Below are 19,874 nucleotides of genomic sequence, written 5' to 3' on the forward strand. Positions count from 1 at the left end.
AAATGACACGGTTTACACTGCAAATAATTCACTGTACAATATAAAATGTCATTCCTGAACCAGCAAGTGTATTTAGTTGTAATATTGGTGTGTAGGTGCATCTCCTGGTCATGTGCTTCCAAAAAATCCAGCACTTTAGGATGGAACTGCTTTCTGGCAGGCTGTTGTTTCTCCTACTCAATGTGACTGACTGTGTCTCAGTGGGACCTGGATTTTACTATTGAGTGCTGTTCTTAAGGTGCCATACACAGGCTTATAAAAGCTGGTGACAGACCGAGTCGGTAGCTTATTGGCTCATGTACAAGGCCCTCCGATGGGCTTTACTGATCGATATCTGTCCAAAAATCGGACAGGACTAAAAATCTCAATGGACCGCATCTGTTTGTTGATGCGGTCCCGTAATCCGACTGCCCATTTACCCTTCACTATGATCCGATTAATCCCAACTAGAGGATAAGGGAGCAGGATCTTTACTTTTTGTATGCCAGTGTCTCCAAAAATCAAATAATATTAAATTAAACAATGGAGGTTAAATTCCCTACCACCAATCAAGCAATTTAAACATATGCCACATCACACCTGCAACTCTCTGATTGTGGAGGGTCCCTTTGTTTTGGGAAACAGCAAAGTGTCACCAATATAACCCAACCAGCTCCAGACACAAGGTAATGTTGTGAATGACACTTTTAATAGTGGGCAACGGGTCACTTTCTGGGTTGATTTGCATAGCCTAACCATACATTTATGCTTCCTTTTTCTAAAAGATAAACTAGCTAATGCAAGTGTAATTTTTGACAAATACATCATTATTACACGCATTACATGAACAATTTCATATTCTCTGTACATGCATAGCCTACAAAGGCACTCATTTTCTTTCTGATTTTACCAGAGTAAAAGGAGGCAACTTTTTAGTATAATAGCTCCCTTCTTTCATTCTAAAGAGCCTACTCCATACACTGGATCTATAGAAGACCTATATAGTCACACACACACAACACCATATATATTAACATTAAAAAAAAAAAATATATATATATATATATATATATATATATATATATTTTTTTTTTTTTTTTTATTATATTTAATATATATATATATATATATATATATATATATATATATATATATATATATATATATATATATATATATAGTATATATAGTATATATAGTATATATATATATACACACATATCCTGCAAATTATAACCTTATAAAAAGTGATTTCATTAGTTATAATGGGTGCTTAGCATATCTTGGTGACTTATAATAAATAACCTTATATTTTACAGTAGGGGGTACATTATTTACTGTATATGTATGTATGTGTGTATATGTATATATATATATATATATATATACATAATTTTGATATAATGTAGCCCACAAACATACTGTACAGTTTGTTGGTTACTTGGCCCATTACATGAAAAGTGTTGAGGGCAATTTAAGGAGGTTCTAAAGACAAGTTCCCCCCCTGACCACCACAACACAATGGATAACTCAAAAGCAGCACAGCAGAGATTGCAAACATCCAAACAGACACCAATTATATTTAGAAAATCACTGAAAACAATGCGCCTGGGAAAGTACCTAAGAACTACATTTTTTCAATACAGAAAAAGAAAAAAAAAACTTTTTTTTTGGTGGAAAAAACAACATTGTAAATGCTTCAAATTCATTTTATATTTAATTTTAAGCAAAACATATGAATATCTGCCATGTTGTGAATTCATAACTAACTACCTAGACATGCCAAACAGAATCACTTTGTATCACTGAGAAATGATACTGACCATTCCAGCACAGGAGGCTACTCTCTCAGCATATTACACAATTACAAGAGAATTGAACTTTAATAAAAAAAAAACGGAAAAAAAAAAAACCCTCCCCCCTACCCTGGGTAGACCCCCCTCCCTCCCAGCCTACCTGCCCCCCTGCCGTGAAGTCCGAGGCCAGAATGTGCACGGAGAGGTGAGTAAAAAATTAGGGGCATTTGCCGGTGGGGGCAGGTAGGCTGGGGGGGGGGTCTACTCAGGGTAGGGGGGGGGAGGGTTTTTCTAAACTACGGGTTGAATTCTCCTTTAAGGCAGAGACACACGCTCAGATTCGGGGAGATTAGTCCCCCATAACAAATCTCCTCTTCTTCAGGGCGATTAATCTCCCCAAATTCTAGCCAGCTGAATGGCACTCTGAAGAAAACGAAGTGCTCCGAGTGCGACCCCGCTGGTGATTTACATTCTAGCCAACGGGAGGCTGTTCAGGGAGGATAGTCGCCCGAAGAAGAGGAGATTTGTCACTGGGTGACTAATCTCCCCAAATCAGAGCGTGTCTCTGCCCTTACAGAGAATGTATAATTTAATTAAAATCGCTACTGAACAACTGAACAAGAATGTTGAAGACAGAAGGTTTCAGCAAAAAAAATTTTTTTAAATGATATGGCAGGAACCTGCCCAGATTGCCATTGTTGTTTTTTGGCTAGCAGAAAGTATTGTTTCAGACTTCCTGGTGCTGAGGTAAAGAATTGTGTGTGTGTGTAATGTTGCTGAACAATGCGTCTTTTAGAGGATGCAGAAGCCTCTTCCTCCATTATGTTACAGTACATTGCCCATGTTGTGGTCTACCCATTACTCCCCAAGGAAATTAATAAACAATATGGCTGTCTAGGACTGCTTGCAATATCAATACTGGTATGGGATCAGTTATCCGGAAACCCTTTTTCCAAAAAGCACCGAATTATGGAATGGCCATCTCCCATAAACTCCATTTTATCCAAATAATCCAAATTTTTAAAAATTATTTCCTTTTGCTCTTTTATAATAAAACAGTACCAGTGAGCACCAAGGAGCGATCTTATTCCATCTTCCTCCTTCTTCGCGCGCCGGCGCAGTAGAACGTAAGGCCAAACTTTAAATAAAAAGTCGGCTATTTCGTTCAACTGTGCATGCGTTTGCCCCGGGAAATTTGAAGACAGAAGAAGACGGAAGAAGATCGCTCCGTGGTGCTCACTGGTATAACTCCGGGGCCAGTACAGAGCACCAGCCCGGGGTTTCAGGTAAGTCAATACAATCACTTGGGGGTGCCTAACATTTTCCTTCTCCTTTAAAAGATTTTAATTATTTGGATAAAATGGAGTCGATGGGAGACAGGCTTTCTGTAATTCGGAGCTTTCTGGATAATGGGTTTCTGAATAACAGATCCCATACCTAAAATTTTAAAAAAAAAACAATAATCTGGTTTTGCCTCCAATAAGGATTAATTATATTTTAGTTGGGATCAATTACAAGGGACTGTTTTATTATTAGAGAGAAAAAGGAAATCATCTCAAAAAATTTTAAAGAAGACATTTTGTATAAAAAATAAGAATGTACCAGTGCATTATACTCATTTAGATATAGAAGAATTTTAAAAAGTAGTGTTTCAGGCTGATTTATTGAATATTTCTGCAAAAACCCTAATAATCCCTCCCTTCTCTTCCTGCTCCCTGAATTCCCAGGCTGTGCAGGGGAGCTGGCGGCTCTCTGCATGGCAGGAACCAATCAGCAGCTAGCAGGACCTGATAGGGAACTGACACTTATGTGACTGCAGGGCTGTGATTGGCTGCCCCCGATCTGAGTTTCTGGCAGGGACCTTTAGGACACGCCCACCCCTCATTTGAAACATGAACAAGGACCAGAGAACATCTATAGGGAGCTCAGATAAAGGGGCTATTTTTAAAGATCATATTAATTTTTAGCATCATGTAAAAGCAACACCATATATGACTTATAATTGCCTATAAAACTAGGGTTTTTTCATTTATCCTATATGTCCCCTTTAATTATTTGGACACAATGGAGTCTATGGGAGACAGGCTTTCTGTAATGAAAATGAATAAAACGTTTATCTTACATTGCAAAGCTGAGGCTGGGCAGCACGGGAGCTCTTCGACCCTCTTCCCCTGTAGTTTACCGGAGAAGCTCTGTGTCCTGGTTACATAGTTACTGGGGAAGATGCCCACACGATCTTGGATCTTTCCGGTCCACCATCCCTCATCACCAGACACACTCGAGTCTTTGGACAGAACCTGGACCAAGTCACCCAGACGCAAGGTCAGCTCATCCTCTGCAGATGCCTCATAGTCAAACACAGCTGTCCAGTACAAAGCGTTAGCCGAGGAGGAGGAGGAGGAAGGCTGTTCTGCAATGAAACCAGCAACATCGCCAGATCCTCCACCATCCTCCTCTTCTTCCAAAAAATCCTGTCTAGTTGGCGTAGTCCCTCTTTCCTCCTGTTCTTCATCCTCCTCTGAAGCCAATGGCACAGGTAATACTGAGGCATCATTTCCACCAGCCCTAGTTGCCCCAGAGGTAGTTCTGCTGCTGCCAGACAAAGAGAGGAGACATCTGAGGGGCTCCATTGAACTGATCCATAGGGGAGGATTAGGGTTCAGAGCCTTGTGCTCATGCACGCACTTATAAATGTCAAAGTAGATCAGAGAAGACTGGGCTCTACATTTAACAGGTCAAGACTTTTCTTGCTACCCGCAACACAGGGGCTGAAGAGCTTGAGTGTGAGCTTGAGAGGAAGCTTAAGGTGATCTTGAGTTTTTAGGTGTGAGCTTGAGAGGGAGCTTGGGTGGGAGCTTTGGAGTGAGCTTGAGTGTGGGCTTGAGTGGGAGCTTGAGGTGGGAGCTTGGGTGGGAGCTTGGGTGGGAGCTTGGGTGGGAGCTTGGGTGGGAGCTTTGGAGTGAGCTTGAGTGTGGGCTTGAGTGGGAGCTTGAGTGTGATCTTGAGGAGGGAGCTTGGGAGGGAGCTTGAGTGTGAGCTTGAGAGGGAGCTTGAGGTGGGAGCTTGAGTGTTAGCTTGAGTGTTAGCTTGAGTGTTAGCTTGAGGTGTGAGCTTGAGTGGGAGCTTGAGGTGTGAGCTTGAGTGGGAGCTTGAGTGGGAGCTTGAGGTGTGAGCTTGAGGCAGTGAGTTGGCAAGAGAGGGCGGGCGGTTGCTAGGACAGCATCTTCTTTCTCCTGTACAACTTGTTTTATCACAGTTTCCGTCCCGGTGGAGCCGTGTGGGAATTGTACAGTCAGGCGGGAAGTTGAAAGCGAATCCTCTACTCCACGTGAATCCACAACAGAGTCCCCCGCTCTTCCCAGACACACAGCCAGCAGTGCCGAATCGCTACTTACACCTTCCGCATAGCTGTTCACTGCAAGCTCCCTCCGCCCGTCTTTCACAAAATCCCGACACCGCAAGTCTCGTCGCGCGAGACTGGCGTCACGGCTACACGTAAAGCGCAGTGACGCAGCTTCCTTTTGGTAACGACGAGCAGTCACGGCGTCATTTAATAAGAAGCGGCTCAGTGACCTGTATTATTGCAGAGTTGCTCCCTCTGGTGTAAATTTCAAAAATCAGCCCAAAATTAGCCGAGAGGCACTTCAGAAGTAGCCAAATAATAGCACAATATGTACAGTGAGGAAAAAGCCTAAAAATGAATGTGGATATACACCTTTTTACATAACTCCCAACTGTCCCTTTTTCGGAGGGACAGTCCCTCTTTTGACAGCTCAACCCGCAGTCCCTCATTTGTACTGGAAAGTCCCTCTTTTCTCTGCACTGAACAGCCAGAAAAAGAAACAAAGTTTCTCACTTAATTGGCTTTTAGCAGAGAGCCCAGAACAGCTAACAGGTGCAAATAAGATACTTTGTAACAATTTTGAGACACAAAAACACAGTTTAGATAAGGAGAAATATTTTCAAACTTTCATAACCTGCCAAATTTTGTAAAACAAACATGGTAATTAGGGGGTGTGGCCACAGAAAGGGGTGTGGTCAAAAAATTGCTGCGCTACGTGCGGGAAAAACAATTTTGTCCCTCTTTTTACTTCCAAAATGTTGGGAGGTATGAAATGGAATATAGATTAGTCACCAGTGGTGTCACTACAGAGGGGCCCACGAGGTATAGGGGCCGGGTTGCCACCTGGCTGGTATTATACCGGCCTGGCTGGTAAAAATGTTGCATGAATGCAATGTCAAGTATAGGGAAAAATCATAAAAACGTAGGAAGGCCGGTATTTTTTTCTAGAAAAGGTGGCAACCCTAGGGTCACATTAGTTGCCAACGTTTAAACCCAAACAAAGGGGACGGGCAGATATCCAGTTGCCACCTGGCTGATATTTTACTGGCCTGGCCGTTAAAAATTATGCTTGATCCCAATAAGGGTTGCCACCTTTTCTGGAAAAAAAATACCGGCCTTCCTATATTATATTTATCTTTTGTCCCTATTAACATTGGGATCAGCCATTATTTTTACTGGCCAGGTGGGAATCCTAATCCCAATCAGTGTCGGACTGGCCCACAGGGATACCAGGAAAACTGCCGGTGGGCCCAGGTGTCAGTGGCCCCTCATGCTGCTAAACGTATGGCCTATTCCCTATTTCTATGAGAACAAAGAGGCTAAATAGTTGGAATAATAGATTATAGTATGTAAAGAACAGAGACTAGGAGAATAGAGGTTGAGTGAGGAAGAATAATAGTACTGAGAGTGGCCCCTGGTCTAAGGTTTTTGGGTGGGCCCCCAGTGTCCCAGTCCGACACTGATCCCAATGTTATTAATAGGGAAAAAAGATAAATATATAGGAAGGTCAGTGATCCCAATGTTATTAATAGGGAATAAAGATAAATCTATAGGAAGGTCAGTGATCCCAATGTTATTAATAGGGAATAAAGATAAATCTATAGGAAGGTCAGTGATCCCAATGTTATTAATAGGGAATAAAGATAAATCTATAGGAAGGTCGGTGATCCCAATGTTATTAATAGGGAATAAAGATAAATATATAGGAAGGTCAGTGATCCCAATGTTATTAATAGGGAATAAAGATAAATATATAGGAAGGTCAGTGATCCCAATGTTATTAATAGGGAATAAAGATAAATATATAGGAAGGTCAGTGATCCCAATGTTATTAATAGGGAATAAAGATAAATATATAGGAAGGTCAGTGATCCCAATGTTATTAATAGGGAATAAAGATAAATATATAGGAAGGCCAGTGATCCCAATGTTATTAATAGGGAATAAAGATAAATATATAGGAAGGCCAGTGATCCCAATGTTATTAATAGGGAATAAAGATAAATATATAGGAAGGCCAGTGATCCCAATGTTATTAATAGGGAATAAAGATAAATATATAGGAAGGCCAGTGATCCCAATGTTATTAATAGGGAATAAAGATAAATATATAGGAAGGTCAGAGATCCCAATGTTATTAATAGGGAATAAAGATAAATATATAGGAAGGTCAGTGATCCCAATGTTATTAATAGGGAATAAAGATAAATATATAGGAAGGTCAGTGATCCCAATGTTATTAATAGGGAATAAAGATAAATTGTTAAACAAAAACTACTGTAGGGACCCATAGGGTTAAATTGCCCCTATGTCTTTAATTTCTTACCCTTCCTCATTTTCCCTAGTTGCTGTGCAAAAGCCCATGTATCTAGTGTTATATTTACATATCCAGTTTATTGGCCAAGAGGTGTAATGACCACTTCCTACCACAGTTCAATATAGTGTTTGGAAAAGGGTGGATCTTCCTCTTTGGCTGCTGCTAATACTACTTGCATTAACCTCATGACTGCAAGTAAACCTGTGGTCATTTATCAAGAACAAATAAACTTGTTACTCCTTTGTTTCACCATAAGAACCTCCTGGCGTCCATTATTCATATTTTTACTGCACAGTAGCCTGAGAGTTGTAGTTAAACTACTCCATTCCTGAAATCTTCCACTTAGCGAAGGCCCTTGCCTGAAGTGTTTGAGTAACATGTAACCCATGCTCTTATCACTAGCTGGACATTAACCCCTTTTTGGTCTGCCTAGCCAAATTAGCGTTACACTACATTACCCAACATGCATTGGGAGACGCAGGGTTGGCACAGTAGGGCAAGAAAAAAACTTTGGCTCGGTTCCAAAGTACAAACCAGGCAAAGGCCCAAAAAGTAGCCCAAATTAGTAGCCCAATTTGGCTGGAAACCGCCAACTTAATCAAAACATTTTGAACCTAGATGAAATGAATCAATATTAGAAGTGTTCATGGTGATTCTGAAGCTCAGAACCATTCTAGATTCAATACAGCAGTACCTGTCTAATTTTTTCAGTTCAAAACCCTTTACAGCTCCAGCATTTTGGGCTTTCAGTTCTATCTAGGTAGGCAAATATCTCCCCCATATCTCACCCAAAATGGCCTTCAGGCTGTATCTCCCCAAAATTGGGCAACCACTGCCTTACAGGTTCTGCTGATGATATGCATTGTCCAATCAGAAGAGAACTCAGCTATCAACTATTATGCTACACTAAAGAAACTTAAGTTTCAAACAGGGCAATATCACCTGTCTTGTCTCCTGCTCACTTTGTTGATTTACACAACACCCTGATATGGAATGAAGAAATACCTGAAGTTTATGAACAAGAAAGAACACATTCAAGTCGTTTACATTTATAAAAATTCAGTTGCGTAACATTATGAAGTGGAAAGATTGAGTGACTGTTTAAATGCAATAACAAAGTATTCACACCTGTTCTTAAAGGAGAACCGTCACCTGAAAAAATTATTCCAAAACCTATTTTATCACATTAGTCAAGCGAAATGAACTGTAATTACACTATATACATCATTTGAATCTTGGTTCCTTCATTCTGGGAATTCATAATTATAACAAGCAGGCAGGAGCCATTTTGTGGGCACGATTACTAAGGTAAGCCGTGTATCATCTCAAAATCTTGTTTGTGCACCAGAATTGGGGACTTGATGTCCCATGCACTGGCTACACAATTAAATGGTAAAGAGAGAGGGGGAATATGGGGAGTGTGGTGACATCTAGTAAGTGCTGAATGGAAAGGGAAAAAAATTGCTAGGCATAGAGGAGGGGCAGGCACTATTTGATTGACAGCTGAGATTTTTAAATGAGTTTACAACAACTATGAATGCTTTAATAAAAAAAAGAATTTGGATCTCTTGTTTAACATCTCATCACTTAAATGGGGCATGTCCACGTCCCATTTCCTTCTTGTCCTATCAAAGGGTTTCCCCAGGCTAGGAATCAGAGACTTGTATATTACGGAAATTAACTTGCTTGGCTCTGGGTCCCATAATCTACTATCGTAGGATGAGGTCATTGTGTTAGGAGTCAGGGAACCAAACTGAGAGGTAAATGCATTATGTATTTGGAGAAACCTTAATAGTTGTAAATTGGGTTGATTTAAGCAGGCTCTTAGTTGGGCCAGGGTGGGAAAGGTGCCTTCCAGTAGTAGGTCGTTCAAAGGGCGGACACCCACTTTGGGCCAGTAATGAAAATCCGGTATTTGCAAATTAGAATTTCTCCAAAGTGGTGCATTTGGCGAAGGTTGGGGGTGTGATTTGGATATTGTTCTAACAGCAAGCACTTATATTCTCTGTGGAGTTGACAGTACGGGTGGTAGTTCAGGGGTGTCTCTGGCTGTCCTATAGGGGGCGTTCCTCAACGCTTCTAGGGAGCCGCCATAGTGGCATGCAGTGCCGTGAGCGGACTCTCAGGGTCCGGTGTCAGACAGTTGTGGATGTACATTAACTGTGTAACATAGTAATAGTATTTTAGTTGTGGGAGCGCTAAACCACTACAGTCGAGAAGGGCCTTTACCTTCTGCCTGCTAACTCTGGAGGCTTTGTGGGCCCATATAAATGGAAACAATGTATCATCTATACGCTTAAATAGTTGTGGGGGAAGCCAGGTTTAGCGGGGATTGGTACAGTAATTGAACCCATGATATAAAATTGGGCCCTATGCCGAAGTTTTCCAGCACTTTCCACAAGTATGGGCATTCAACAGAATCAAATGCTTCAGTAGCATCTAGTGAAGCAATGGCTCTGGTACCAGCGTTTGCGTGGTCAATTTGTAGGTGCGAAAATATTCTTCTCAGGCTAATTGCTGTGCTCTTGCTGGGCATAAAAGCCCGTTTGATCAGTAGGCCAGGATTTTTCCATTTTTGTCCACTTGCTCAAAGGACCTTTGACTGGCATATAATAGTTTCTTGCGAGTGTAAGCGGTTTGTGCCAGTTCCAGGTTTCTCTGTGCAAGAATTAGAGAGTGATGGCTCACTGCATCTCCCTCCTTATAATAGTTTTCCTCCGCCTGTGTCACTTTCCCTGCAGCTACAGTGACCTCCTGTTTAGCGACTATGTGTGCTCTCGCAATTGCCGATATTAAGGTGCCGCCTTAGAGGCTTCACATACTACATAACTATGAGCCGTGTTTTTGTTTGTCTCCCAGTACTTCACATACTCAGTACGAGAAGCTCCCTCCACCTCAGCATTGTTAAGCCAGAGCGGAGATAATCTCCATTGAAAATATTGAGGCTGGGGCTTTTTGCATATTTTTAACAACAGAGGAGCATGATCCGACAGGGCTCTTGGGAGCTATGCAAATTCTTGTACCCATTGGATAAAGTCTGGGGAGCCCAGGGCCATGTCTATACGGGATAACACTCCTTTGCCTGGCGTATGACAGGAGAACTGCCCTACCCTAACCTGTTTTTAATTGTTGTATAATGGACTATTTTTAATTTACTTTGGTTATTAAAAGTTATGTTGTATATATGAGCTTTGGGATGCATTGAGATGGGAGGGTGCAAATATATGGGTCAGTTACATAGGGTCCAAATTCCCCTAGCAACCATGCATTGATTTGAATAAAAGACTGGAATATGAATAGGAGAGGCCTGAATAGAAAGACAAGTAATAAAAAGTAGCTGTAACAATACATATGTAGCCTTTCAGAGCATTAGTTTTTAGATGGGGCCAATGACCCCCATTTGAAAGCTGATGAGAGTGAGAAGAAGAATGCAACTAATTCAAAAACTATAAAAAAAAATAATTATGAAGAACAATTGAAAAGTTGCTTATAATTGGACATTCTATAACATACTAAAAGTTAACCTACAGGTGAACCACCCCTTTAATATTGCCATTTTCTGAAAGAAAAAAAAATGTAATAATAATTTATTTAGGAGTATCTACAGCTTTAAATTTGTTATTTAAAGGATTTTTACAATTTCAAAAGGATGGCTGCCTATGAAAAAGTGTGAACGTATCTCATTACATGTGCATTTTGATGTCTCTGGCCCTTTATAGGGGTTGTTCACCTTGAAATTAACATTTAGTATGATGTAGAGAGTGATATTTTAAGACAATTTGCAATCGGGATCATTTTTTTATTATTTGTGGTTTTTGAGTTATTTAGCTTTTTATTCAGCAGCTCTTCAGTTTGCTATTTCAGCAATCTGGTTGCTAGGGTTCAAGTTCCCCTAGCAACCATGCACTGATTTGAATAAGAGACTGGAATATGAATAGGAGAGGCCTGAATAGAATGACGAGTAATAATTGTAGCAATAACAATACATTTGTAGCCTTAGAGAGCATTTGTTTTTAGATGGGGTCAGTGACCCCCATTTGAAAGCTGGAAAGAGTCAGAAGAAGAAGGCAAATAATTAAAAAACTATAAAAAATAAATAATGAAGACCATATGAAAAGTTGCTTATAATTGGGCGTTCTGTAACATACTAAAAGTTATCCTAAAGGTGAACCAACCCTTTAAAAAAATATCTTTTTACAAAATATGAACATTTTCTGAAAAAAAAACATTTAATAAGAATTTATTAAGGAGTATTTAATTTTAGTATAAAAGGATTTTTAAAATTTCTAAGCGATGGCAGCTGCCTATGACAAGTGCCAGCATATCTCATTACACGCGTATTTCGATGTCTCTGGCCCTTTAAGACGCCGTGCGAAAATGACACTTGGGAGTCGCGGTGACTCCACTTATTATTACGGGAGGCAGTAACGCATCACAAGCTGCAGTACTACATGTGACCGCCGGGTGGCGCAAAGGACGTAGATAGGAGCACCAGCCGCCTGCAGGGAGCCATTCTGGCATTCACTCTATGGTCACGCTGAAGGGAGATCGGGAATCGGAGATATAGGCCGCTAGTCGCTGGAGGACTAGAGCTTCCTCCGTGGGGTGAGAGGAGATAAAATGGCCGCTGAGAGGCCTCCCGGGCCTGTCTCCTATCGCCGCGTTCCTATTTTGTTGCGGACGGGCAGGTGAAGAGGAGCCCGGAGGGCCGGTGCGGTGAAGGTGGAAAGGACGATGGGTTCCCAGACGCTGCAAATCCTCCGGCAGGGAGTCTGGGCTTCCATCACCGGCGGCTGGTACTACGACCCCCACCAGAGTACCTTTGTCAATACCCTACACCTCTACATCTGGCTCTTCCTCCTCTGCTTCCCCTTCACCCTGTACATGGTAAGTACCTCCTCCGCTTCTGCCTCTCACTCACCCACCTGCGGCTCTTGTTCGACTACAGCTCCCAGCAGCGGCCCTTGTTGGACTACAGCTCCCAGCAGCGGCCCTTGTTGGACTACAGCTCCCAGCAGGGGCCCTTGTTGGACTACAACTCCCAGCAGGGGCCCTTGTTGGACTACAGCTCCCAGCAGCGGCCCTTGTTGGACTACAGCTCCCAGCAGGGGCCCTTGTTGGACTACAACTCCCAGCAGGGGCCCTTGTTGGACTACAGCTCCCAGCAGGGGCCCTTGTTGGACTACAGCTCACAGCAGGGGCCCTTGTTGGACTACAACTCCCAGCAGGGGCCCTTGCTGGACTACAGCTCCCAGCAGGGGCCCTTGCTGGAGTACAGCTCCCAGCAGGGGCCCTTGCTGGAGTACAGCTCCCAGCAGGGGCCCTTGCTGGACTACAGCTCCCAGCAGGGGCCCTTGCTGGACTACAGCTCCCAGCAGGGGCCCTTGCTGGACTACAGCTCCCAGCAGGGGCCCTTGCTGGACTACAGCTCCCAGCAGCCAGGGTATTTCAGCTAAGCAACCTTCATAGGTGAATCTCTTGCTCTTTATTGTTATTATAACGATGTATGTCTGATTGTCCGTGTCCTGTATGGATATGGCACATATTTACTCAAGTGGAGCAATGACTGTGGGTTTCTATTGGGTATTGCTCAGCCTCAGGGCTGGTGTTGGGGAAGTACAGAGACATCTGTCCGGGCTCAAGAGTTACATTGACCCTGGGGCAGAGGTAGATTCAAGTACAAAGGTTATATAATGTCATGTGACATGTGAGATATGTTATGTATATTCCTACAACCTCTAACAGCTGGAGGGTTGCTCTACTAAAATAGTTAGAGGGCTGTAAACTGATTAATGCAGTTTCCCTGATAGATTTGGCCTCTACATTACTTGCATTGCAATATCCCCCTTCCTCCCTCTGATGTTGGAATCTCCTTCATTTTTTTTTTTTCAGAGACAGACTTTCTATTCATCTGTATCTGATATTAACCTCTGGAACCGAATCATTTAAAGGGTTACTGTCATGGGAAAACAGTTTTTTTTTCAAAACACATCAGTTAATAGTGCTGCTTCAGCAGAATTCTGCATGGAAATCTGTTTCTCAAAAAAGGAAACCGATTAATTTATATTCAATTTTGAAATCTGACATGGGGCTAGACATATTGTCAGTTTCCCTGCTGCCCCCAGTCATGTGACTTGTGCTCTGATAAACTTCAATCACTCTTTACTGCTGTACTGCAAGTTGGAGTGATATCACCCCCTCCCTTCCCCCCCCCCAGCAGCCAAACAAAAGAACAATGGGAAGGTAACCAGATAGCAGCTCCCTAACACAAGATAACAGCTGCCTGGTAGATCTAAGAATAGAACTCGATTGTAAAATCCAGGTCCCATTGATACACATTCAGTTACATAAAGTAGGAGAAACAACAGCCTGTCAGAAAGCAGTTCCATCCTAAGTGGAGGGAAAACCTCACTGGTGATGTTGCCCATAGCAACCATCTTTGCTTTTGTTTTCTAACTTGTAGGTTAACATTGAATAGGTATGGGCAACAACACCAGTGATGTTATTCTCCAATGTTTTAAACAGCATGATTAATAGTTCCCTTAAACGATTTGTTCACCTTCCAAACAATTTTTCCAGTTCAATTGTTTTCAGATTGTTCCCCAGAAATAGACTTTTTTTTCAATTATTTCCGTTATTGTTCTTTTTTTTACTGTTTTTCCAAAATCCAAGTTTGAAGTTGAATGTTCGTGTATCTGGTGTTTGAGTCTGACAGTAATTGAGGTGCAGATTCTGAACTGTTACAATGTTGATTCATTTAGTGGATACATTTAGTGGATACATTTAGTGGATACATTTAGTGGATACATTTAGTGGATACATTTAGTGGATACATTTAGTGGATACATTTAGTGGATACATTTAGTGGATACATTTAGTGGATACATTCAGTTGATCCATTTCTCAGCAGCATCTCTGGAGTATCAGCAACTATTGTATCAAGTCTGACAGCTGCCTGTAATGAAACTCAGGGATTCTGCTCAGCAGGGGCAAAGATAAGAAATGTATCCACTAAATGTATCAACTTAGAACAGTTTACAGGGTCGACGACCCCCCCCTTCCCAGAGCGGCTTAAGGGCTCTTACTGACGAGCGGTTGTAGCTGCGCTCCCCTGCGTTCCGTTTTTCTGCGTTCAGCTGCAGGGGAGCGCAGGAATAGACGCTTTACATTTTTTGCAATGGGGCTGTACTCACACAGGCGCGTGTAGGCGCCGAACGCAGGTTGAGACGCAACATGCAAGCATTTTTCCTGCGTTCGGCGCCTACACGCGCCGGTGTGAGTACAGCCCATTGGAAAAAATGTAATGCGTCTATTCCTGCGCTCCCCTGCGGCTGTACACAGAAAAAACGTAACGCAGGGGAGCGCAGCTACAAACGCTCGTCAGTAAGAGCCCTTAGAAGGTGAAAAATGACACATTACAATAGAAAGTAATTGGAAAAAGTCGTTATTTCTGGTGATCTATCTGAAAACTAGTTGTTTGAAGGTGAACAACACCTTTAATGTAAACTGAAAAAGTGCTTAGTCAGGTCATGGATAGTAAACACATGGATATTTTAAGTGGATATGTGTTATGCAGTCTTAAGATGGGGAACCACTTTGTGTTATTGTGTATATAAAATTTAATCCATATTGAAGAAAAGTATACAGTGCAATAACATGTTGCTCATATGATATTTACTATGCTGTTGAAGCCCATTTTTCTGTTTGTTTAGTTAAATGCTGCGCATTGGCCCCAGGGTGACGAAAGGTTTCGGTCTTGATTTTTGCGTAAATTGTTGTAATAATAATAATTCTTATTCGGATCAGAGATTCCTTATTTTGTGATGTATTGAAGTTGTCCTGAAAAAGAAATGTTATAATGTATATGTCTGACAAAGGGAACAAGCTTAGACTTTCATGTCCCTTCTTTTGTGACAAAGGAATGAAGTTGCAGTTGTTTGACTAGTCCTAGCACAGGAAGTGTTGCAACTCTAACAATTGTACTCACTAGTGTAGTGCTTCTTAAAGGGGAACGGTTATCCAACGAAATAATTCCAAATCCTATTTTATGGTGTTAGTCAAACAAAATAAACATTACTCACACTATATAAATTATATAAATCTTGTTTCTTTTAGTCTTGGAATTCACAATCACTTTAAACAGGCTGCTGCCATTTTGTGGACACTGTTAGCAAGCACTAGGTCATGCCAAAATCTTGTTTATGCATCAGAATAAAGCACATGATGCCCATGCATTGGTCACACAATTAGATGGTGGGGAGAGCAGTGACATCTAGTTAGTGCAGAATGGAAAGTGAAAGTAATTGCCTGCCCCACCTCTATGCCTCGAGACCTACATTGTTTGGGGGGTATAGTTTTCCTTTAAGGAGCCACTCACAATATACAGTACACATAGAATAGAAATGTCACAATATAAGGCTGATTAGTAATTAATACAGATAATTACTACATGGCAGCACAGAAACCAGTGCAATTAGCATCAGAATTGAATAATCAGCAAACCTGTAGCATCAGCTTATATTACAGCCAGGGAAGCTCATTTTCTGCTGGATAATTAGTGACGAGCCCTAAGCTTAGCTTTTCAACAGCCAATCAGAGCCCACTGAGCATGTGAGTGTCACAGACACTTTCCAAGATGGTGACCCCCTGTGACAAGTTTGAAGTCCTGGATCATTGCTGCTATTGACAAGCTCAAACTTTAGCCTCGTGCAATAAGTTCACTATATAAAATGAAATTTTTAGCCATATTCATTTTTAGGGGTTAGTTCTCCTTTAAACTGGCCATAATCTGCTGCTGGCCCAAATCTAGTCGATCTGATCGTTTGTCCCCTAGTCCAAATCCATAAGGAGGTTGGGCATATGAAGTTTGATTAAGTGGGAATTACAGATATTGTTTTAGTCAGGTAGGCAAATTGATTGTCTGCACCTTTTATTTGCTTGTTTATTTGTCTAGTTTTTTTTTTTTTTTTTTATATCTGCATATTTCCGTATTTAAATATTACCTGTATGAGGTTTTATGTATTTATTTTTTTTGGGGAGAGGCTTTCTTTTAAGAAGGAAGTAAGTATCACAGGCTAAAAGTTGTCCCCAAAGTGATTCTTACAGCGCCAGTTAAGGGCTCCATAGACACTTATAACATGACAAACGCTTTCAAGCCTGCCTTGTGACCAATATTCAGCAAAATACATGTAAATAAGTGCACAGAACAATTTCTCACCATTAGTAGAGCTGTTAAATTAAAATTTAAAGGTGGACAATCTACATTGTATGGCAGTCCCAGCTGCTGTAACGGCAAAGAACCTGGTATTTCCATTGTCTTAAGCAAATTTAATGTACATTTTCCACCCTGTATTTTCCCAAAGCTCTTGAGACTCGTTTAGGCAGAGACACAGTTGTCTTACATGTATTTTACTGCTATTGGAAATCACGAGAAGGTGCAAAAGGAATTCAATATTTAAACTTATATACAAACTTTAAGAAACTGCCCTGTTAGGAAAGGTACGTGAGATAATGGGGCAGTACCTGAAAATGCCTCGCCAGGCTTTTTCAGGCGACTGTTGAAAAGCGCATCGCCTCGTGTGGTTAGCACAGGCGTTTTTACATAGGCGCCCATACAAAACTGTCGCCTGCGCCGGTCGCGGCGACTGGCGCGGCGCTTTGTCGCCGCGACCGCAAACGCAGGGCTATCTCCCCGTGTGGACTAGCCCTAAGTGGTACATGTAGTCAGAACAGTGGAGGGATTAGCAAGGGACAGACATACTGATTTATTTTCAGTATACTTTTTATTAAATGGGTTGTTCACATTTGAGTTAATTTTTTTTGTATGACGTAGAGCTATATATTCAGAGACAATTAGCATTTTTTTCTTTTCTTTTTGTGGGTTTTGAGTTATTTAACTTTTTGCACAGCAGCTCTGCAGTGCAGTTTCCACAATCTGGTTGATAGGGCACAAATTACCCTAGCAACCATACACTGATTTAAATACGAGACTGGAATATGAATTGGCGAGGGTCTGAGTACAAAGATTAGTAATAAAAAGTAGCAATAACAATAAATTGTAATTTAGGTAGGGGTCAGAAGAGCAAAGAAGTCAAATATTTAAAAAAAAACTATGACATAAATAATGAAGACCAATTGAAAACTTGCTAATAACTAGTCATTATATAATATGCTAAAAGTGGGATACGTTTGTAGACGTACAACATGAATATCACGTGTATCCCCAATTTGAGAAGGAAGGGAAAAAAATACTAATTTCTTCTGCAATATTTGATAATTTTGAGAAATTTGTCTATTTTTAATTTTATCAGGCCAAATGTGTTTATTTGGGTGATTATCAAGTTTAGAGCTCAGAAATTAAGAGTAGATTCAATCAGCGGCATTGAAATATATAAAAATAGGACAAGTTCATTGAAATTAGAGAATTGTTTACGTTTTTTTAACCAATTCCAAGCTATTGTGTGTGGTTTTTTTTGTTTATTTTTGAGGTGAGGACACTCACTGGGGGGTCATTTCTAAACACCGGGCAATCAGTAACTGGCTTTTTTCAGGTTTATCAGTAAAAGCAAGCACCTGATTGGTTGCTATGGGTTACTGCCCATGTGCAGATTTGCCCCGTGTTAATAAAATAAATTACCTGGAAATCCTGGACAGTTGCATATTGTAGTCCCTCCAAATAAAATGGCAAGTCTTCCAAGCTCAAATAGTGGGCCATTCCTCCTGCTGAAAAACACAATGGTCTAAGGCAGGGGTCCCCAACCTTTTCCACCCGTGAGCAACATTCAGATGTAAAAAGAGTTGAGGAGCAACATAAGCATGAAAAATGTTTCTGGGTGGTGCCAAATAAGGGTTGTGATTGACTATTGGTAGCCCCTATGTGGACTGGCAACTTACAAGATGTTCTTTTTGGCAGTACACCTGGTTTTTATGCAACCAAAACTTGTCTCCAAGCCTGGAATTGAAAAATAAGCACCTGCTTTGAGGCCACTGAGAGCAACATCCAAGGGGTTGGGGAGCAACATATTGCTCACGAGCTACTGGTTTAAGGTACTATTCCACGCTTGTGTCATATCCCAGGCTACCATTTTGGAGTACAAGATAAAGGACAGTAACTGAGTAGGCTAGGCCTCAGCAGCTCAGGACTATAGTCATTATAAGCTCTGTGGGGCAGGGACATCCTTGCCTCTTATGTCTTTTACTTAGACCGTCCCAATGTGTAAACCTAAAAATGATCTCACCAGTTGTGTGTGGGGCCTGGCTGCTCATTCCCCAGACCTACAGCTCGAGGTGGAGGTATCCAACCAAAGAACGGCAGGGGCTCACAGATCCCACAAACAGGCTAGTAAAAGAACTGAGAACTTTATTTATGGCACAAAATAGATAAATACATAGCCATACGCATTTCGTGCTAGCGGGCACTTAATCATAGGCTGTACCATATGGAATTTAATTGCTATATAGTTATTTGCTGCAGTTTGTCCACTGCGTGTGTACTACATATGTTCTATAAATTATACATAGATACATTTGTTAGAGCCTCCGGTTTCCATCAGAGTAATGGAAACGTTTGTTCAGCCTTTATAATTGAAGTGCTTGTGTTGTTGTCTAATTTGGTCAGGCTGTTTATCTATAATGACTTTTGCTTGAAATAAGTGTAAGTGCAATTGGCATCTTCCCTACCTATGCATAAAATGATGTCTATCCCATAGAGTTTTTATCGCTGTCGCTGTTGTTGCTCTGGGTGCGGGTGGATATTCCGCAGAGGGGTTATAAGAGAGAAAAACAAGGTAATTGGTGGTCTGTGTCCTGACCTTACCTCAAATTGTACCAATTTTTTGAATAGTCCATGCTGTATTGCTGCATTTCATAAAGAGATCTGCTACAAAGTAGAGTATATTTGCAGGTTTGATAGAGACTGAGCTTTGCCCTATATCAGAGAGATGGTCGGGTAAAATCCGACCCTAACCAGCCCTCCCGAAGCCCGCATCCAACTTCCGGGTTCCTTTTATAGACCCGCGCCCGCCCCGCCGATGACATCACAAGAGGGGCGGGGCAAGCAGGCGCTCGTCTATTAAAAAGGAAGCAGGCAGCACAAGGTGTAGGGCGGGAAGAGCGCCACCCGCAAATAGGGGTGCTATGTCGGCTCGAACCCAGTCGACCCGCGGGTATTGGGCTGGCCCGCATAATACTACCCTATAGTGTCCCCAAACAAACCTGGGGCCCTGGGATGAGTCCACTGTACCAGGCATTGAAATAACTCTCTCAGTGCAGTATCTCCATATTTGGAAGATAGAACCTGTTTCTCAAAATTAGGGATGTACTGAATCCAGGATTCAGTTCGGGATTGTGCCTGGCCAATCCGAATCCTAATTTGCATATATAAATTAGGGTTAGGTAGTGAAAACGCACAAACGTCACAAAAGACGAATTTTCCCACTTT

At 41.6% G+C, this 19,874-nt stretch overlaps 2 protein-coding genes across 12 annotated transcripts in view; one reads left to right on the forward strand and one right to left on the reverse strand.

The window, feature by feature from the left end:
- The window catches only part of map3k9.S (mitogen-activated protein kinase kinase kinase 9 S homeolog), a 40,678-nt gene extending 36,267 nt beyond the window's left edge, over positions 1-4,411 (reverse strand). Inside the window, exon 1 of the mRNA XM_018232232.2 lies at positions 3,898-4,411. Coding sequence (XP_018087721.1) covers positions 3,898-4,405 — 508 coding nt within the window. The 5' untranslated portion in view covers positions 4,406-4,411. The remainder of the gene's footprint in view (positions 1-3,897) is intronic.
- Positions 4,412-11,913: 7,502 nt separating this feature from the next.
- pcnx1.S (pecanex 1 S homeolog) overlaps positions 11,914-19,874 on the forward strand; it is a 75,910-nt gene continuing 67,949 nt past the window's right edge. For 5 of the 11 annotated variants that reach the window (XM_041574900.1, XM_041574901.1, XM_041574902.1 and 2 more), the window contains exon 1: positions 11,914-12,322. In XM_041574900.1, the coding sequence (XP_041430834.1) occupies positions 12,170-12,322 (153 nt within the window). In that variant the 5' untranslated portion in view covers positions 11,914-12,169. The remainder of the gene's footprint in view (positions 12,323-19,874) is intronic. The other 6 variants (XM_018232234.2, XM_041574904.1, XM_018232238.2 and 3 more) reach the window with 3 other exon arrangements.

This window comes from Xenopus laevis, chromosome 8S, assembly GCF_017654675.1.
Source record: "Xenopus laevis strain J_2021 chromosome 8S, Xenopus_laevis_v10.1, whole genome shotgun sequence".
Lineage (NCBI taxonomy): Eukaryota > Metazoa > Chordata > Amphibia > Anura > Pipidae > Xenopus > Xenopus laevis.